Genomic DNA, 20,720 nt, shown 5'->3' with positions numbered 1-20,720 from the left:
CAATGGTGCACTGACTCTTGGGGTCCTAGAACAATGGTACACTGACACTTAGGGTCCCAGTACAATGGCACACTGACACTTGGGGTCCCAGAACATTTACACACTGACACTTGGGGTCCCAGAACATTTACACACTGACACTTAGGGTCCCAGAACAATGGCACACTGACACTTGGGGTCCCAGAACATTTACACACTGATACTTGGGTTCCCAGAACAATGGCACACTGACGCCTGGGGTCCCAGTACAATGGCACCTCCTATGGCCACCTTGACCAGTGTGTCAACCTCCATAATTCTGTTCAAATGGATAATTAGAAACAAAAATGTACTAAATTGTGCCATGCTTAACTAAACTTCCTACCTTTATTATTACCATGTAAACAAATCTTTCTCTGTTTCCCAGCTAGAAGAAGCTAATAATCCCTACATCTGCACCGCGATGGTGGGAATGAAAGAGAAGAAAGTAACGGTAAAAAACATTATATTTGGGACACAAGAAATGTTAAAAATAAAACATAGAGGTCTATATATCTGGATCTATATTTGAAGAGTGTGTGTTTTAATTGAGTTTGTGCTTATTATATGCGTGTATGTAAATATATGTTTACCTGTTTATTAGAATATGAATTATTTTTTGTTTAACCACCATGGAGAATAATGTTTATATATTATAATTCTTAATAAAATACAATTTATATGTAAACAAGGATCGGTTGGTGTGGTTGGCCATTCTCTCATTTTAAGTGCCTGAACTATATATACCTTCCTTTCATCCTCGTTAGTTGCCAGATTAATCAGAATTGTTGTAAGAAGGACCCGTGGGTGCATCTCTCTGGATCCTCTTCCAAGGGCCGCTGTGTATCTCTAGTTATACAATTGCTCTTTTCAGAATATAGGAATTGATTGTTCTGTTCACTTTCACGCTGTGATGCAATTCTCGCATTATCTAGTTATTAACATCATTGTAACTCTGTTTATCTTTCATTCCCCAGTCTGAGTTTGAAAAAGATGTTGATATAGCTTGTCGCTCTGGTAAGAATATAACAAGTTATTTATTGACTACAAAAAAAACTTCTAATTTCGTTGTGTACAGTTTGTCTTAATTTTCAGGCAATAACTGTGTGATATTATTAAGGAGAAAAACTTTTATGATCCACCTCCTGAGTCCCGATGTCTGCCGCCATATTATATACTAGTTCCTGCTCACCTAGCGCTTTCTGCCCCCCGCCCCCCTTCTCGTTCATTCACCAGCTTCTAATGTCAGTGAGGCTACAAGCTGGTGGCACTATTCTAGATGCTTAGAGGTGAATCTGCGGCATCGTGGAGCGCAGGGGGAGGGGCTTGTGAACACGGATCAATTTAAAGACCGGGTTCATAAGGCGGTCTCTAAAGTGCACAAGCATTTTTCCATGAACCCATAGTGCCCTCTTCTAACTCGTTCTTGAAGGCAGCTTAGGTGGAACTCAAAATAGCGATCAGTAATTATTAAACGGATCTCTCTCAGTATTCAATATAGACTCTGAGTGTAACTTCTTATATTTGAGGATTTTGTAAAACTACACTGAGTAATGACAGTGCATTGGTCATAAAACTGGCCATGACTTTATACGGAGATACTACACACATGCTGCACTCTATACCATCCAGTGCTAGTTACACTAATGAAAGCAAATGTGTCATTACGTCTTGTAGACAAAACCTATCCCTAGGCCTCGTCCAATGTTTTCTGGGTTCAAGGAAGTTTTTACATTCTCCTGAGTTTCACGAAACCCGCACCGATGGTGAAGCCCGAAAACTCACCATAACCTTTGATAATTACCAGTGATTATAATCCGTGATGTAGGTTACAGATAAATATATACATGCCTTGTACCAATCAGTTTGCTACTGCGTGTGCATTTGGTCAAAAATAAAGTTTTGAGGGTACAACGGCTGTTTATTATGTAAATCTGTTATATTCTTGATTTTTTTATATTGTTACAATTTGTTGTTCCAAAATAACATTTAAAATAAATATATTTAGCACTTCCCCGTATTGAATAATAATAATTAAAAAATGATCCAAAGTACGACCTAATACTGATGGTGCCAGATTCTCCCATTCCTCAGCAGCTGTAATGTGTTATAAAACTGCGCGGCTGATGTTCTCTTTGTCTATCCGTGGAATGGACGTCGTGTGTGATCTATACCGCAATTAAGAAGCATAATAGTCACTCAATTTACATATTGTAATATAGGCAAACATGTCATCAGCCACAGCTCTGTCACCAAGTAATATATTCTGAGGAATCCGCATTAGTAAGAAATACCTGTCATTATTTAAAGTGTACTTTATGTCACAAGGTAATAGAGCGACTCATTCCCACCGGGTAATCTAAATTTAGCTGTTCTAATAGGTATTATAAAGCGATTGCATCTTGATTAAAATCCAGTTGTTTCCACGTTATGGTAAAATCCGTATAAATGTCCAGTCACATTAAATCTGCATCTGTTCTTTGTAAATCAGATATATCTGCTGAACAAAGGTTCAATTATCCAGAAGATCCGCACAAAAAACACTGATGTTTTTCTTTGTCTTTCAACAATATATTGTTAAGCTGGGTACACACTGAACAATTGTCCGACTGACGTGCTATCTGAAACGGTTATACCTACGACTGAAGGTCCGATCAGTCTGGCGATTCATCCATACACACTGACACGGTTTCCCTTCAGATCTGTGCTCTTCATCTGGTCCTCTAGTCTTCAGAGAATGACAGCACAATATTCATTCATTCATTATTGTCACATTGTCACACTGATTAAACCGCCTATATCTATCCACATGTCCTAACGAATTTCGTTAGCTTCTGTGACTCTGAAACAAAATATTCTGTTTCAGAACGAACAAATGAATTATTCCTTCTACAGCACTCTCTACACTTATTCACTCTGACATTCATCACTAACATCGGCTGAAAAGAGACCGACTCACATGACCGATCGGTGGTTGGTCGGAAAATATTGAACGGTATGACAAACCAAATGAGGCGACAATCGTCCATTTGGGCAGACTTTCAACCATCGTGTCACTACACACACTGACCCGACTTTCGAACGAGAGGTCGTATGTCGGCTGGTTGAGCCGATTATTGGACAAAAACCCTGTAGTGTGTACCCAGCTTTACATATTAGCGTGTAAACAACATTAACCTGATTAAGTAGCTCAGTGTAGTTTATTCTATGGTTCCATTATACAGTATAATCTCAATCATTCTTTAGTCCATTATTATATAACCACTATTATGCCCACGGCCTTCCATCTGTGAAACTACAAGTACCAGCATGCCTTGCCTGTGGCATATTGCTGGCAGGGCATGCTGAGACTTATAGTGCCTCACCAGCTTAATAGCCAAAGGTTGCCTAAGCTGGAATTACAATATAACTACTAGAGGAGTATTTAAAATGACCAAAGTGTAGATTTAATAAATCTTCTAAACAGGAACATGGTGTTGTTGCCCATAGCAACCAATCAGATTATAGCTGTCAATTTTTAGAATGCACTAGATACATGATAGCTAGACTCATTGGTTGCTATGGGCGACACCTCCACTTTTCCTTTTAAGCAGGTTAAATAATTCTATCCCTAAATGTATCAATGTTTTAATGTATAATAAGTGCAAGTTAGACAACAGGAATTAATGCCCCATCCAGTAGACAAAACTCTCTTACATAAAGGTTTCTGGAGTCACATAATATTGGGCGCTATCTCCTCCACAGATAAACTTACATTAGTTATAATTATTATTATTATCATCATTTATTTGTTAGGCGCCACAAGATTTCCGCAGCGCCGTACACAGTACAAACAGTAGACTTTACAGGGTGAAACAGTACAGAACAATAAACAAAAATACCAATACTTCAGAAACTCCAGGCAGGCTAGTTATAACCGTTTCATTGCCGAAGTTCATTTATCCGTTTATTTATTTAGTCTTTATCCTACGGTTAAATATTAAATAAATTTGTAGGATAAACATGCCCCTTCCTCACAATCTTCGCACCCTATGAAAATAATAAAAAAATAAATACAAATATAAACAAATAGCAAGAGACAAAATCTAAAATTACACACACAAGCCCAGCAACTAGGAAATAAAAAGTGCACAATAAATGGGCAAATCGGTTCCATCAGATTCCGTGTTTCTTTGTTGAGAAGTCACAGTGAAAGTTTAATACAGTAGTCACAGCGGAGCTGTTGGGATATTTTCCTCTTGAAATCCTTATTAGTTTTTAAATTCAAATATACTATGGATATTCTTTGATGATTACTTTTAAATGGTTTTATTAGAAAAAAGTTTGAAAGTTTCAGGTTGTTCTCTACACCATTCTTCTCTTCCATCATTGTATAGATTGTTAGCTTTCGAGCAGGGTTCTCTTACCTCTCTGTCTGTATGTATTACCCAGTATTGTCTTATTAATGTTTGTTCCCAATTGTAAAGCGCTACGGAATTTGCTGGCGCTATGTAAATAAATGTTGATGATGATGATAATGATGATTCTGTATTCTTCCTGCTATTGCTGGTGTCAGAGAAAGACATGAGGAATTGTAAAGGTCTCTCGTCCTATAGCAGAAGCTGGAATCGAGGGCATTCCATGAAGGAGAACAGAGCAAGGGCACATCCCACGACCCATTGAATAACCATGTTAAATTTGAACATTGAGTATTGATTCACGGTTGGATTGTTTAGGATATGACTAGCATAACACTTCATATTTCTTTCTCTCCCTTGGCCTGATTAGTCAATGAAAACTACTTTTACTACTGGTTCCTAATACAGTACTTTTATGTTGGTACAGAATTGTACATTGACATTACATACAACGTCATTATACATTGAACAGTGGCACACACAGCAATTACTTGCGATCTATAAACTTTTGCTCAATATGATTTATACAACTTATCATTGTACTAATGTGTTATTTCACAATTTAGAAATATTCTGTGCGAATTATAAGTAACCAATTATTTAAGACTTCCTGGCTCTGATATCTATTTTGCAATACGTTCTTGAGTTCCCAAATTGAATAGCCGTCTTTCTCTACTCTAGTGCTCAACAAAGACATGTCGGCCTGTAGAACGTCTACCATAACGGGGACGTTGAAGCGTCCATCGCTACAGGATGAAGAAAAAATGAAGATGAATCATCAGAAGGGATCGAACTTTAATAGTCTTCCAGCTAACGTGTCCAAAATGCACCTGCAAGGGTCCCCACACTATCTTGGAGGTATAAACCTCAACGAGTATAACAATCATACGCTCACCCTAAAAAAGGACAAGAACCAAACACCCAAACCCATGTATATGTGTGAAGGTGATATCTTCAAAAAGCTGGACTCAGAGCTGACCAGAGCACAGGAACAGTCCATGGACACCAACTATGTCATTTTACCCAGTAACACGGCCACGTTGAGGGCGAAGTCAAAGGAGGACAGCAAGTATAGCATTAATATTGACCAAATGCCACAGACTCGGCTCATACATCTCAACATGGCAGATCCCAGCTACATGGTGAAAAGTCCTCCAAGAGATCGCATTGGTATGAAATGCGCAGATCAGGGGTCACCCATGCAGAAGCACCAGCTGCACCCCAGCGAGTCACAAATCCCAATTGGCCTCTGTGAACAGGTAGAATTAGGGACGGCGGGGATTGTCCCGAAGAACGAGAACATCTCCACACTTTCAATGAGCTCTTTAGAGGTAAGAACAATTTAATAGAAGATGCTGGTAATATTTGGTGGTGATGTTAATTGAATGTGTGCCCACCTAGAGCCACTATCTAATATATAAATGCTTAGTGGCGTCTGTGTGTGGAAAAAAAAAACCAAGTTGCAGCGCCACCTGCTGGGCAGAGTTATACACTGACCTACTAAATTCTTAGGGGCATATTCAATTACGATCCCGATCCGCGGGATCGCGCCGGAACGGCCGCGAATCTAATCCGCGGTACCGCATTAACGTGGATTTTCGTTCGCAGCCCATGGGGCTGCGTACGAAAATTGGCGTTAATGCGGTACCGTATTAACGGCCGTACTGCGCATTTTCCGCGGATCGGATCGTAATTGAATATGCCCCTTAGTGTGTGTGGGAATAAAAATTCAAAAAGGGCTGAAATTTGGTAGGGCTCAAACTCATTTTCGTGAGGTAATTTTACCTCATGAACACACATGTGTAGAGGCGTGCGTTAGTGTGTGTGTGTGTGTGTGTGTGTGTATGTGTGTGGAAAAAACTATTTTCTCAGAAAGGGCTCATCCAATTGACCTGAAATTTGGTATACTGACATTATTTGACAAAAAAATTAGAATAGTCAAGTCAGTTAACTTCCATCATCCCCCCTTCCCCCCGTGGGAGGGGTAGTAAAGGCTAAATTTACGAGTTGAGGGGTCAAACTCATTTCCGTGAGGTAATTTTACCTCCTGAACACACATTAAAAAGGGCGCTTGCGTCGGGAAGTAACGATCTTCCCCTGAGGAGGCCTGGGCTAGGCCCAAATGCATGACAAGAACCTTTTTAAGACCTTAAGTATATTGATTTGACTAGAATGCATGAGTATCATGCACGGGTTAACTTGTGTAACATAAGATCCATCTGTGTCATATATCACTGTATTTTCATGCATAAAACATAAAGACACTGTTCAGTCTTATCAGAGTTTCTAGTGTATTTGTATTAAAAAGTAAAGTTTATGGAATATTTTTTTACTCAATCTATCACATCCTCTTAAAATCGCAACCCACAGCTTAATTGCATTTTTTAAGAGAACATAAAGTAAAGAAAGTAAATAAGCTTTATCACACAGGTGATTCTATCTGTTATGGGTTGTGGCTTCGGGGAGGGCTGCAGGGGTGCTTAGTGAATTTTATGTAGTGCAATGCAGGGAGGTAAACTGAATTATACAGGAATTAAGGAGAGAAGGTGTAAGTATTGTTTAAATACATTGAATTAGACAGGAATGAAGGAGAGAAGGAATGGAGGAAGAATGCCCTAACATGGTCACTGTAGCGAAACAGATCATTATCTTTTGATAACTGGTGATGTCAATGGTTGACAAATATAAGGATATCACCTGTCAGTAAAGGGATGGGGCAGGTAGCATGCTAGACATGTTTAGCTAAATATAACAACTTATGTATATTAAATTAACTCAGTAATATGGCTGTGCTGATATATGTTGCTTTTAACATTTATTCATTTAGTGTCTACGTATTATGCGTAGCATTCCTGAGAATATTTACTCATTCCCTGTCCCATTGGAGTTTACAGTCTAAATATTTTACCACAGAAACACACACTAGGGTCCATTATGGTAAGAAGTCAATTAAGCTACCAGTATGTATGGACTGTGGTAGGAAACCCACGTACTCATGGGGAGAACAAACGAACTCCACACAGATATTGCCATGGTCGGAATTGTATCCATGGTCCTAGTGCTGTGAGGAAGCAATACTAACCACTTTGTCAACGTGCCGCCCCTGTGTTCAATAGTAGAAGATCTTTAAGATTTCTAAATATTTAACCTGATATTGCAACAGTGTCGACTACAACTCTGCCAACATATTTTTTTAATGAACCATTATTTTTAAATGTATTGTTTTCCTAATTTCACGCAACAGTAAACATTGTCAACTGGTTCTGTGTATAGAAATTGATTTATGCATTTTTATTTCCACCTTTGGTAGTATAACATATTAATTGTGTTACAATGTAATATTATAGTATCTTAACTAATAGTTTGTAAACATTCTTTTTTAGTCAGACTCGCTTTTTTTAATACACAGAGACATGATAACCAGGAATAATTAGTAAGCACTGGATCAGTCGCCACAATGCAGAGCTTTTCTGCTACACAGTGGAATTCCAGCCAGTTGTTCTGTAACATACCTTACTATTTCCAAGATAAAGAAGCTCTATGCTCAATCTTGTGACATTGACCCAAGTATGCCGGAGCCCATAAGAGTAAAAAATAATGGTCTAACAAGTACTGAACTGAGTTCCTTTATCACACATGGGTGAATGCCATCTGATCCAGGTACTTTATCTGTGTTTATCTTGTTTAGCTGTAACTGTATCCTGTGTTAGACAAGTAACATTTAATGGATATTAAGTATATTAGGATCACCACACAACCTATTTCGTATCACTTTTACCTTCTTAGCGAATACAAATGAAGATCAGCCTTATCTTGTACAATTACTTTTCTTATGTTATCATTTAGTACCCCAGTATAATCAGCTTTATTTTTATTGCTGTTTGTGTACATTTTGGGACTACGTTTACCATCTTTATCAATACATTTTTCAGCTTCAATCTTTGCAAACTATTTATCTGTTTGACATATTTTGCTACATTCTTTGTATTTCCATAATATTCAGTCTCTTCTAGTAAAAAATGCTCTTTTTACCTCGTTGCCCCAGAAACTTTCTTATTTAACCACATAGGTTGTCTTTTATTCCTAGAAATGTGATTGCCGTATGGTGTGTACTTGCAATACTATGTATTTAAAATATTAGAAGAGAAATCCACTGCTCCCTACATCTCTAACCTTATCTCTATTCACACTCCCTCCCGCTCACTGCGATCGTCCAATGATCGTCGCCTCTCTTTCCCTCTGATTACCTCCTCTCACGCACATATCCAAGACTTCTCCCGCGCCGCTCCCCTCCATTGGAACAAGCTCCCCCGCTCCATCAGAACATCCCCTAATCTGTCCTCTTTCAAACGAACATTAAAAACCCACCTTTTCCTTAAAGCCTTCCAGTCTCATGCCTAAACTCCCACCGGTCGGCTACCTCTCTTTCTCATCCCCTCTTCCCTTCTCCCCCTTCCTCGATTCCGTCTCGGTTTCTCCCATCTCTCGTCTCATCCATGTGTCTGTCTGTCTTCCCCTCCCTTTAGATTGTTCGCTCCTTTGAGCAGGGCTCTCCTACCTCCTGTTTCCATCACTTTTAACTGCGCTCTCCAGCTACTCAGATCACCTCCTCTTGGTCCTTCTGCCCTCTGTCTCCTCTCGCTTCTCTCCGCTCCCCTCAGTGACTCTCAACCTGTCATCCGTGCCCACCCTCTTGGGCCATAGTTACCTGCCTGTACTCACTTTTCCCCTCCCTCCCTCTCTTTCATGCTGTGCCTGAGCCCCCAGAGTTATAGGGCTTACTGTTACTTGTACTGTGCTGTTTCACCTTGTACTGTGCCATTGTTTGTCCTTGTACGGCGCTACGGATACTTTGTGGTGCCCTATAAATAAAAATTAATAATAATAATAATAATAATAAATCCTGTTTGTTCTTTGTTTTACTTAAGTGTAAACTTTCCCAGGCTACAAGCTTTCATGCCTCACTGAGCTGATCAAACTTTACCTTTATAAAATTCAGTTTGTAATAATAATTGCATTTTATACAAGGTGGCGTAGAACAAATTCCCATCAGTACTTTACTGGTGTCTTTTTTTCATTGCCATAATCTTTACAGATGTCCTCAGCTTTGTAGCTCTTAAACATGTTTTTACATATAGCAAAATCCTCCCTCATTCCCCCTATCCTTCCTAATTCTTCCATATTCACAGCCCAGACACTACTTTCATATGCAAACTCTGCATCTGCTCCATTGGTTTCATAAAACCTTTTGTTGAATTATATCCTTGTGTTACACTTATCAGGACAAATGGATGTCTCAGGCAGTTCCCAGGGAAGGGAAATACCTCGCACAGCCCGGAAGCATCGCTCAGTTTTACATCTAAGACGTCTCCTCAGAAGTCTCAAAAATACAAGAGACCGATATATCAGGAAAGGAAATATTGTGCCAGGGGTTTCAGTGCAGAAGCGCGACTAAGATGAACAAGGGCACATGAAACAAATATGTTCCGTTTTATTGTGAAGATAAATAATTGTTGTGGGAGTTGCAGTAAATTGCACTGGACATAAGCAAATACAATGAAACAATGTTGTTTTTCAATAAATAGTGTAATATTGTTATGTCAATGTTTTGGCTGCTCTACATGGGCATATAACATTCAATTACTGAATTACTGGTTGCTGTTAATATTCTCAATGCAATTACTTTATGCATTTTATTCATGGTTCATATTTCTTCTCCGTTTACAGAGAAGAAAATCCCGGTATGCAGAACTAGATTTCGAGGTATAATAGTTTTTTAATATCGATTCTCTATGATGTTTGTTATATGGCAATATACTTGGTTAAAATATATGTATGTACATATTGTCTAACGAGCCAGGATTGCTATTAGAGATAACTGATAACTCTAGCACTCACTCCCTCAACTATATTAGCAGTTCCCTAGCGCACGCTCCCCCTACTGCATTGGTACAATCCAGGCTATCCTGAATCACAAGATAACAGTTCTCTATCGCTCACTCCCTCTGCTGCATTGGTACAATCCAGGCTATCCTGAAACACAAGATAACAGTTCTCTATCGCTCACTCCCTCTGCTGCATTGGTACAATCCAGGCTATCCTAAATCACAAGATAACAGTTCTCTAGTGCTCACTCCCTAATCTGCATTGGTACAATCCAGGCTATCCTGAATCACAAGATAACAGTTCTCTATCGCACACTCCCTCTGCTGCATTGGTACAATCCACGCTATCTTGAAACACAAGATAATAGTTCCTTAGCGCTCACTCCCTAATCTGCATAGGTACAATCCAGGCTATCCTGAATCACAAGATAACAGTTCTCTAGCGCTCACTCCCTAATCTGCATTGGTACAATCCAGGCTATCCCGAAACACAAGATAACAGTTCTCTAGTGCTCACTCCCTAATCTGCATTGGTACAATCCAGGCTATCCTGAATCACAAGATAACAGTTCTCTAGCGCTCACTCCCTAATCTGCATTTGTACAATCCAGGCTATCCTGAAACACAAGATAACAGTTCTCTAGTGCTCACTCCCTAATCTGCATTGGTACAATCCAGGCTATCCTGAAACAAAAAAACAACAGTTCCCTAGCACTCGCTGCCGTTACCGCATTGGTGCAATCTAGGCTATCCTGAAACACAAGATAACAGTTTCTTAGCGCTTGCTCCCTCTACTGCATTGGTACAATCCAGGCTATCCTGAATCACAAGATAACAGTTCACTAGCGCTCTCATCTCTACTGCATTGGTACAATCCAGGCTATCCTGAAACACAAGAGAGCAGTTCCTTAGCGCCTGCTCCCTCTACTGCATTGGTACAATCTAGGCTATCCTGAAACATAAGATAACAGTTCCCTAGCGCTCGGTCCCTCTACTGCATTGGTGCAATCCAGGCTATCCTGAAACACAAGATAATAGTTCCCTAGCACTCACTTCCTCTACTGCATTGGTACAATCCAGGCTATCCTGAAGCACAAGATAACAGTTGTTTAGTGCTTGCTCCCTCTACTGCATTGGTACAATCCAGGCTATCCTGAAACACAACATAATAGTTCCCTTGTGCTCGGCCCCTCTACTGCATTGGTACAATCTAGGCTATCCTGAAACACAACATAACCGTTCCCTAGCGCTCGGTCCCTCTACTGCATTGGTGCAATCCAGGCTATCCTGAAACACAAGATAACCGTTCCCTAGCACTCAGTCCCTCTACTGCATTGGTGCAATCCAGGCTATCCTGAAACACAAGATAACCGTTCCCTAGCGCTCGGTCCCTCTACTGCATTGGTACAATCCAGGCTATCCTGAATCACAAGATAACAGTTCCCTAGCGCTCATTCCCTCTACTGCATTGGTACAATCCAGGCTATCCTAAAAACACAAGATAACAGTTCCCTAGCGCTCACTCCCTCTACTGCATTGGTACAATCCAGGCTATCCTGAAACACAAGATAACAGTTCCCTAGCGCTCACTCCCTCTACTGCATTGGTACAATCCAGGCTCCCCACTTCAGGTGATCTGTAATGTTCAACTCAGAGGTAACTGCTGAACAAAGAAACTGAGAAAAGAGCAAACAGAATCGGATATATTCCTGCTGTATATGCTGATACAGACTTTGAAAACTGACATGTAAATTATTGAAGTTACAGCAGGTTATACATGACTGGACTGATTCACTTTTCCCAAGAACTTGTAGACAAGCACTAACCATGACTAGAGCTACTTGTATGAAAACCGAGCAAAAGTCCAAAAGGTCTGAGACATTCATTTTTTCCCCCCAGAAAATTATGCACACGAGAAAGCGTCACCAGGATATGTTTCAAGATTTAAACCGAAAACTACAACATGCAGAGAAAGAAAAGGATTCACCTACAGCAGAGGTATGTTGTGATTTCTGACAAAATGACCCACTGTGTGTTTCCTAGGAAGGTCTAGAGGTTTATACTAAATACAATTTAGCTTCTGAATGAAACACTTTTGACAAGTATAAGAAACAGCCATCATTGTGTACTGTTCAGGCCAGTCCAACATCTCAACTACATACCTGGAAGACTGAAATACAGAGACACTATTGTGAACTTGCAAATTGTTCCTTAGTGGCATGCACACTGACTTTCACTAATAGTAGACAACATTTGACAAGTCTTCTTCTAGCTGTCCCATTTCAGTCCTCACTCGCCCCTTGTTTTGAATGTTAAACTGGGTGTTGATGATGAGAGCTGGGTAAACTGAAAAGGTTTGAGTGGTCACATGGCAAGATGATTGACATATGTATTATTTCCCAAATGTAAAAGAGAGGTATTGTACCAGGGTGTCATGCCAAAACAAAGATAGCTACATCTTGTCCTTAAATTATGATCCAGAGATGTGAGCTCACACATAGTACCCATGTATTGTTTGGCAGTTAAGGGACTCTATCTATCTATCTATCTATCTATCTCATATCTATCTATCTCACTCATATATATCTATCTATCTCATATCTATCTATCTATCTGTCTATCTATCTCATATCTATCTATCTATCTCACTCATATCTATCTATCTATCTATCTATCTATCTATCTATCTATCTATCTATCTATCTATCTCATATCTATCTATCTCACTCATATATATCTCCTATCTATCTATCTATCTATCTATCTATCTCATATCTATCTATCTCACTCATATATATCTCCTATCTATCTATCTATCTATCTATCTATCTATCTATCTCATATCTATCTATGTATCTGACTCATATCTATCTATCTATCTATCTATCTATCTATCCATCTATCTATCTCACTCATATCTATCTATCTATCTATCTATCTATCTATCTATCTCATATCTATCTATCTCACTCATATATATCTCCTATCTATCTATCTATCTATCTATCTATCTATCTCATATCTATCTATGTATCTGACTCATATCTATCTATCTATCTATCTATCTATCTATCTATCAATCTGTCTATCTGTCTCATATCTATCTATCTCACTCATATCTATCTATCTATCTCATATCTATCTATCTATCTATCTCATATCTATCTATCTATCTCATATCTATCTATCTATCTATCTATCTATCTATCTCTCTATCTATCTCATATCTATCTATCTATCTATCTATCTATCGATCTGTCTATCTGTCTCATATCTATCTATCTATCTATCTATCTATCTATCTATCTCATATCTATCTATCTATCTATCTATCTATCTATCTCACTCATATCTATCTATCTATCTTTCTCATATATATCTATCTATCTCATATCTATCTATCTATCTATCTATCTATCTGTTTTCTAAGATGTTTTATTTAATTACAATTTTTGTTCTTTATTTCTACAGATAGAAAAACAGCAGACACCTAGCAAGAGGTCTTGGGAAGGAATGAGAAAAATCCAGTCTCCACCATCTTGGGTTAAAAAGGACATGGAGCCTGTGTCCCCTTCTCCCTTAGAACTAAAGACTGTGGAATGGGAGAAAACAGGCGCAACAATACCACTGGTGGGGCAAGACATAATTGACCTTCAGACTGAGGTCTGAAGCTTAAGAAAAAGACTTCTTTTTATTTTTAAAGAATATGATTCCATATAAAACGGAGAGATGTTTGGTTTCTTTTGAAACCTTGTTAAAGTACTTTTTGCATTGTTCTCAGAAGGGAAATTCCGTTAGACTCTTTTAGAGGTAGGCGCAACACGCTCTCTCCCAGGTGCGGCAGAGAAGATACCATAGGTAAGCGGTCAAAGGATGAGGTTAAGTGGATGAAAATCAACTTCAAGAGAGTCACCGGCCTTTGAATGGAGATTACACCGAGGAGTTGTTGAGATTGGCTGGCAATTATTCAAAATCACACCTAGATAAATGTACTTAATAACGTCCGATAGAAATTAACAATTATATAGCACTTTGGTGTATTATATAAAAGCTCTGGGGCCAGCAGTTTTATAATCGGACCTATATCTTCAGTGATGCTTAATATCGCCAAGCAATACGTTTAGGTTCAGTCAACAATGTCTGCCAGAGCTGGCCCAGCTCAGTGGGTAGTAGCCAAAGCGAAGCTCGGTCAACTTTGACTAGTTTGAGTAGATAGAACCAAATAAAATTAACCCCAGCAGAGTGAGGCTTTAAGCATAGAGCAAGTGAAGGTAATATATCGAATGGAAGTTTTTGACTGTTATAAAGACGAAAAACATATAAGGATACCTTCTGATTACCCAATCTTCATTCTCTGCTCGGTCAAGCAGATGTTTTGCTATACGAAGATTGTTATCAACAGAAATGTTAATATATATAGTTTTGTAACATGGGTTGTGGGATTTAACAGACTGCATAGAAACGTAAACTATGAAGATCAAATAAAGTGTTCCCAAACTTTAGAGCACTTGTTTCTTTGCTCTTATCCTTTTCGAGAATCTTTCCATTCGACCCAAGGATTCAGAAACGCTACATGAAGTCTGAGGTTTGCCCAGAGGCCGCTAGGCTGCCTTAGGTGTCAGGCTAAAGCTGGTTCAACACACCGTGTAGCCTTCTTTGGAGAAGTCCAGGGTTCCGAGAACAAAGGTGAAAACTGAGATCACAATGACTTCTCCTGGGGTTTGTGCCAATGGGGAAAAGATGCATAAATTAATCTTAAAGCAAGTTGCTTGATATGCAAGCATTTTATATTATTTGGCGCCAGTGTTTTTTTTCTTCTTTTAAATGACATGTATCTTGTCATTAACTGTATATTAAATAAATAAATCAATAAATGTTTAAACAATTTAAAAAAATCCAAAATAATGAATAAAAGAGATAAAAGAATACTTAAAACTGTGATGTAATTGTCAAAATTTTAGATTATATATACGAAAGAGAAAGCACAAGGCATAAGGTGCCGTGTTGTATAATATTGTAATTATTATAATTACACATAATGAATTTTACCCTATAAATATCTTTATACTGTGTTTTAATTTTTTTAACACTCAAATCCCCCCAGATCATCGAGTTCCCAAACATAGCAGTGTTACATAATAACTTAACTATGTGTTTGTTTAATAACTGTTGAGATTCAGTTTTTTTGAGTTTTTCTTCCCCAATTCCTCTGGTTATTATTTTTTTCCAATCTGTGTTTGTCAGGTTTTTTTGTACAGTTTTCAGAGCACAAATGAATGTGTTTTATTTCTAATAAAAAAGTGCAAACAACATCGTATTTTCCTGCTCTGTAAATCAATTATGGGATATTGTTGGTTCCGGATCTTTAAAAACTTGTTTCAAATGTTTTGTAACTGATTACAAGAAGTTTGTTTTAAACAAATCAAAGATAACACCAGTTCACAGTGCTAAGGACACGTTTGCTTTAAATAGTCTCTAGTGGGACTATATAAATCCAATCGAATATCAGTTGTATCACAGTGCTAACAATAAGTTTGCTTTAATTAGTCTCTAGTGCGACTTAACTAATCAAATCTAATATCCCTTGTAGCACATTGCTAACCATGAGTTTACTTTAAAAAGTCTGTAGTGCGACTATTGACCCAAAGCTAATACCAGTTGTATCATAGTGTTAATAATGAGTTTTATTTAAGTAGTCTCTAGTGCGACTAAACTAATCAATTCTGATATCAGTTGTATCACAGCAATTATAATTTGTCTAGTTTTATATAATGTTTACTGTTCTTATATATGTAGCAGAAAACCAGGAATCTCATGTGATATAAACGCTGTTCAATCTATAAAACTCATTACTGCCCCAATGGGTTTAAATTACTAATAACAGAATACTTTTCGAGGTTTATCTATGCATATAAGCTCTTAATTGTCAGAGAATAAGAGTTCAAAATTATGAATATCCAGTAACAAAGTTCAAGGCTATCGGTTAAATGTGGACACCTACTTGTGATTTAAATAACTTGTTTTTATTTTCTGTTTTGTTTTTAAACTATTCAAAGTATTCAAAAACCTGTCGTATACTAATCATGGGAATGCAGCCCTGTGTGCACAAATCATTATATGTTGCATAAAATGAAATTCTGAAACCTGGAAATGATTATTAATTATGAAAAAATAGTTATTTCTGAGATAGATAACTTGTTTGATACCCATTTTCTTTGTGTAGTTCCTTTTTATAGACTTCAAGTGACTATTGCTGTCTAAAGAGGTTAGATTGCTGACTACAAATGGGACAGATACTTCACAGACCAAGGGCTATATTGACTTCAAGAATATGTCTCTCTGTTCCCCCCTCCTTCATTACCTTTTAGAGAACAGCAAGTTATTAGTCAAACCTGAATGATAAAGAAAATAAAAAAAATACAATGAACGTAAAGCCATCTATATGCTTAGACAGTCTGGTCATAGCCATGAGTCCAGTTGGCGTATATAGTAAATTTAGAGTTGAACAATGACATAACATATTTCAGTGCAGCATCTTATCAGTGTTTCCATAGCAGCTGCTGATTGCATTACACCGCATGCTGTACTCTTGTTATGCATCTCAAGACAATAAAGGTCATTTACATACTGTAAACGATGCGGGTGAGCGATACATTTTTATTTCCGCTGTTGCTCCTAATTGTCCATCTTGTCCAGAACAAGGAGTCCAATCCATAACAATTTGTGGGTTTCAGATCCAGCTGTAGATGAGCAGGTTTGAAAAGGTAAAAATTACTCTTCGAAGTCCAGCTTATTATTACCCGACTACTTCCACAAAGTCTAGACAAAGCTCCAGCCTATTACCATGAAGTTGAGACTACTACCACAAAGTCTAGACTACTACCACAAAGTCTAGACTACTACCACAAAGTCTAGGGTCAATACAGAGAACTTTCATGGGAACTTTTTACCCCAAGGACTATACACAGGACATGCGGTCACCCCCTAAGGTTAGAGCAGAGGAAGTTTCACAACCATCAAGGCAAGGGGTTCTTTACAGTAAGGGCATTCAAGATATGGAATTCATTGCCAGGGAAGGTTGTGATGGCAGATTCAATAGATATGTTTAAGAAAGGGTTAGACAATTTTTTTGTGGAAAAGTGTGTCCAGGGATACGACCGTTAATTAAAATAAAGGATAGCAGTGGATATTGGGTAAAAATAGTACTGCAATATTGGGTCTGGGGAGACTTTCACAATTGAAACAGATTGGTGGTTGCTTACTCTGGATCAATTTCAAATATAAGTGCAGGATCACAGGAGATCCAAAATAGGTTGGGCTTGATGGACTGGTGTCTTTTTTCAATCTCATCGACTATGTAGACAAAGCTTCAGCCTATTCCCATGAAGTTGAGACTAGTACCACAAAGTTCAGCCTACTAGCATGATATCCAGCTTACTTCCACTAAGTCCAGCCTACTAGCACAAAGTCCAGCCTTCTACCGCAAGGACCAGCTGACTCCCCATCATTAATAACAACACTTCTATTTTTCTCTTAAAATACTGCTTGGTTAAGTGTCATTTTTTTTCCAATTAATAAAGAGAATAAGGGAAATTAGAACTTTCATGTTTCACTATTTTATATTTGATGTTTCCATTACATTGGTAGAACTATATATGAAGTTCACCTGGGAGTAAAATGGAATAAAAATCTGATACACCTGTATAACAAATGTAATGGAGGTTCGCGCTCGGCATCTTAGAAATGTTACAAAGTACAGACCAGAGAACACCGTAAAATCCTCTTTGGTGATACCACAGACATTGTTATTTGTTACTTTTGTGACTCCTTCAAGGTGTAATTGTGTGCAGTACAATATGGTGAGATGATAGGGCGAGTTGGGCTGACAGAGGGCATTCCTAGCTATGTCTGGGGGGGGGGGGGGGGCGAGGATGCACAAATGTGCCTAGTTTTGCAGAGTAATGAAAAAAAATGGATTTCATTTTGAGGTTTAAGATTATTAAGATAAGAAAAAGGGGTGTAAACGGTGTGTTTTTTAAGGTCATTCCTTGCTTTTACTCTCATGACTTATTTAAGCCATAACTGAGGAAAGCACCTAGATACATTTCTGGTCTGCTGAGGTGTCTCCTGACTTTGATGTGACCAGAGAGGACCGTCTTGGACCTCCAGTGTACAACCTAAATGATTTATGGTGCTTTGTAAACTATGCCCAGTGTTTTTATATCTCAAAAGTTAAAAGATTGTTTAATGAAGATTTTAAAGTCATTATGCATTTATTGTCAAAAAAAAAAGTTTTATTATTTAATACAAAAAAGTTTTTAATTAATTAAAACAAATTTACTCCTGTATGGAACAATGCTAAATTGGAACCAGGAATGAATCCCATAGCATATATAATAACTGGTTTGTTCATGGCATAATATTTCTTGTAGACATTTGCCCACTTATTATATTTCCAGAATTTAGTACATTAAAAGATACATTTAATTAAAAAAACTCCCAACTTCTTCCAATATTTACAACTAAATGTTTTTTTTAATGGTTGTAATATTAAAATAAAATGATTCGCGCAACACCACTGGAGAGTTTGTGAAATGGAAACTCCCAACCAAATTTATCAATTTCTAAATTATTAATATTACATGGTCTTCAGGAAAAGGATATCCACAAATTGTGATAGAATGAAGAAATAGGGGAGATTATTACACTGGCAAAAATACAAAACAATGTAAGAAAAAGCTCAGTTAATTCTAAAATTAGAGAAAATTCTTATAAAATATTAGTTATATGGTATTCTGTTCACATGATATTAGTTCAACAAATTCTGGTGAGTGCTGGAGATAGTGTAGAGAGATGGGTACACTGCTACATATTTTTTGGTCCTGCCCAAAAATGTTAATATATTGAGTTATATGTTTATAAGTTCATAAACTCATTAAAAATATTACTGCTATATCTCTACCATTGTGTCCTTCATTACTACTACATCCTACCCCAAATATGCCAAAATGCACTAACATTTTAATCATGCATATACTTAATTCTGCTAAATGTGTAATCACTAGATTCTGGAAATCTCCTAATATATGTTCTTTTTCAAAAGAGATTTCACAATTCTGGGAAAAATATAATACATAATTATTACAAGTATCATAAATTATTCTTAAGATAATAAGAATGAAATATGGTTGCCATGGATCTCTTATATTGAGTCATAATCATAATTTATAACTTTAGAACTAATTTTTTATCAAATTAACACAAAAAATCTCTTAAATGTCTTTTTATAAAATTAAATATGAACACTTTAATATAAATACAATTTCCCCATCTTCTTACCATAGCCCAGCCATTCCCCCTATCTTCCTCTTATTCCTATAGCTATAATTATTTTTTTCTAAATAATTTGCATGTTTCATTTTAATTATTTTATTAATTCTCCTATATTTGAAAATACTTAAATCCTAAAGTAATGAATTCACATATTTTATAGAATTTTTTTACTGTATATCTAAAATCATTTAAATGATGTAACCATTTCTAGTATGATTTGAAATGTACCTATTGATTAAACTCAATAAAAAATAATTGCATGCTAATAGATGTTTTATTACTGTAAGATAAATTGTAAAGTAAGTTTATATTTGAATGTATGTGTTTGGAATTTGCTAAAGTTTTTTAAGCCACTATTGCCACATCCATGTGAGAAATCTATCAGTTACCTAAAACTCAACCTATTTCATTTCACTTATAACCACACCCACTTTGTGTAGATGACACAAGTCGGTAAATGTAATTTGACACTTGATTTAAAATCAGCCCCTCTTATTTAAAACTCCAACAAGAGTAAAATGAGCCTACAATTTGTCCAAAAGTTAAAAAAATTAATTATAAGGGGTGGCCAAAAATAATAGTAGGTCATATGTAGTTATATATTGGAAAGGGTCCCTCAGCAGCACAGAGTATATCAGGAGATGAGTGATGTGTTAGTGAGGACAGGGCTGCATGTGACAGGGGCAGTGACATGATGTGAGGAGGGGAGTGGAGGCAGCAGGAAGTCACAGACTGAGTTATAGAGTGGAAGGAGCAGGGTCCCCAACAGTGCAGAGTATATAAGGAGATGAGTGATGTGTTAGTGAGGACAGGGCTGCATGTGACAGGGGCAGTGACAGGAATGGAGGCAGCAGAATGCCACAGACTGAGAGTTATATAGTGGAAGGAGCAGGGTCCCCAGCAGTATGCATGTGACAGGGCAGTGTCATCAAGTAAAGAGAATACTGGAGACAGCAGAAAGCAACAGACTGAGGGACCTGTTAATTAATGGCTGAATATATCCCCTATTAATTATCATCCCTTATTGCAATGATTAGAGATGATATTTTGCAGCCGATTATTAAAAGATCATCCGATAGGAGGCTGT

The 20,720-nt window shown here is 37.6% G+C and overlaps 1 protein-coding gene across 7 annotated transcripts in view; it reads left to right on the top strand.

Moving 5' to 3' along the window:
* Positions 1 to 14,802, top strand: part of ADGRB1 (adhesion G protein-coupled receptor B1) — a 411,983-nt gene extending 397,181 nt beyond the window's left edge. For all 7 annotated transcript variants that reach the window (XM_075211647.1, XM_075211646.1, XM_075211644.1 and 4 more), the window contains 6 exons: positions 407 to 472; positions 996 to 1,035; positions 5,097 to 5,746; positions 10,143 to 10,178; positions 12,200 to 12,298; positions 13,772 to 14,802. In XM_075211647.1, coding sequence (XP_075067748.1) covers positions 407 to 472; positions 996 to 1,035; positions 5,097 to 5,746; positions 10,143 to 10,178; positions 12,200 to 12,298; positions 13,772 to 13,969 — 1,089 coding nt within the window. In that variant the 3' untranslated portion in view covers positions 13,970 to 14,802. The remainder of the gene's footprint in view (positions 1 to 406; positions 473 to 995; positions 1,036 to 5,096; positions 5,747 to 10,142; positions 10,179 to 12,199; positions 12,299 to 13,771) is intronic.
* Positions 14,803 to 20,720: the final 5,918 nt, after the last annotated feature.

Source organism: Mixophyes fleayi, chromosome 5 (genome assembly GCF_038048845.1).
Source record: "Mixophyes fleayi isolate aMixFle1 chromosome 5, aMixFle1.hap1, whole genome shotgun sequence".
NCBI classification, from domain to species: domain Eukaryota; kingdom Metazoa; phylum Chordata; class Amphibia; order Anura; family Limnodynastidae; genus Mixophyes; species Mixophyes fleayi.
Note: the sequence above shows the minus strand (reverse complement) of the source record. Positions and strands in the feature narration are given on the sequence as shown.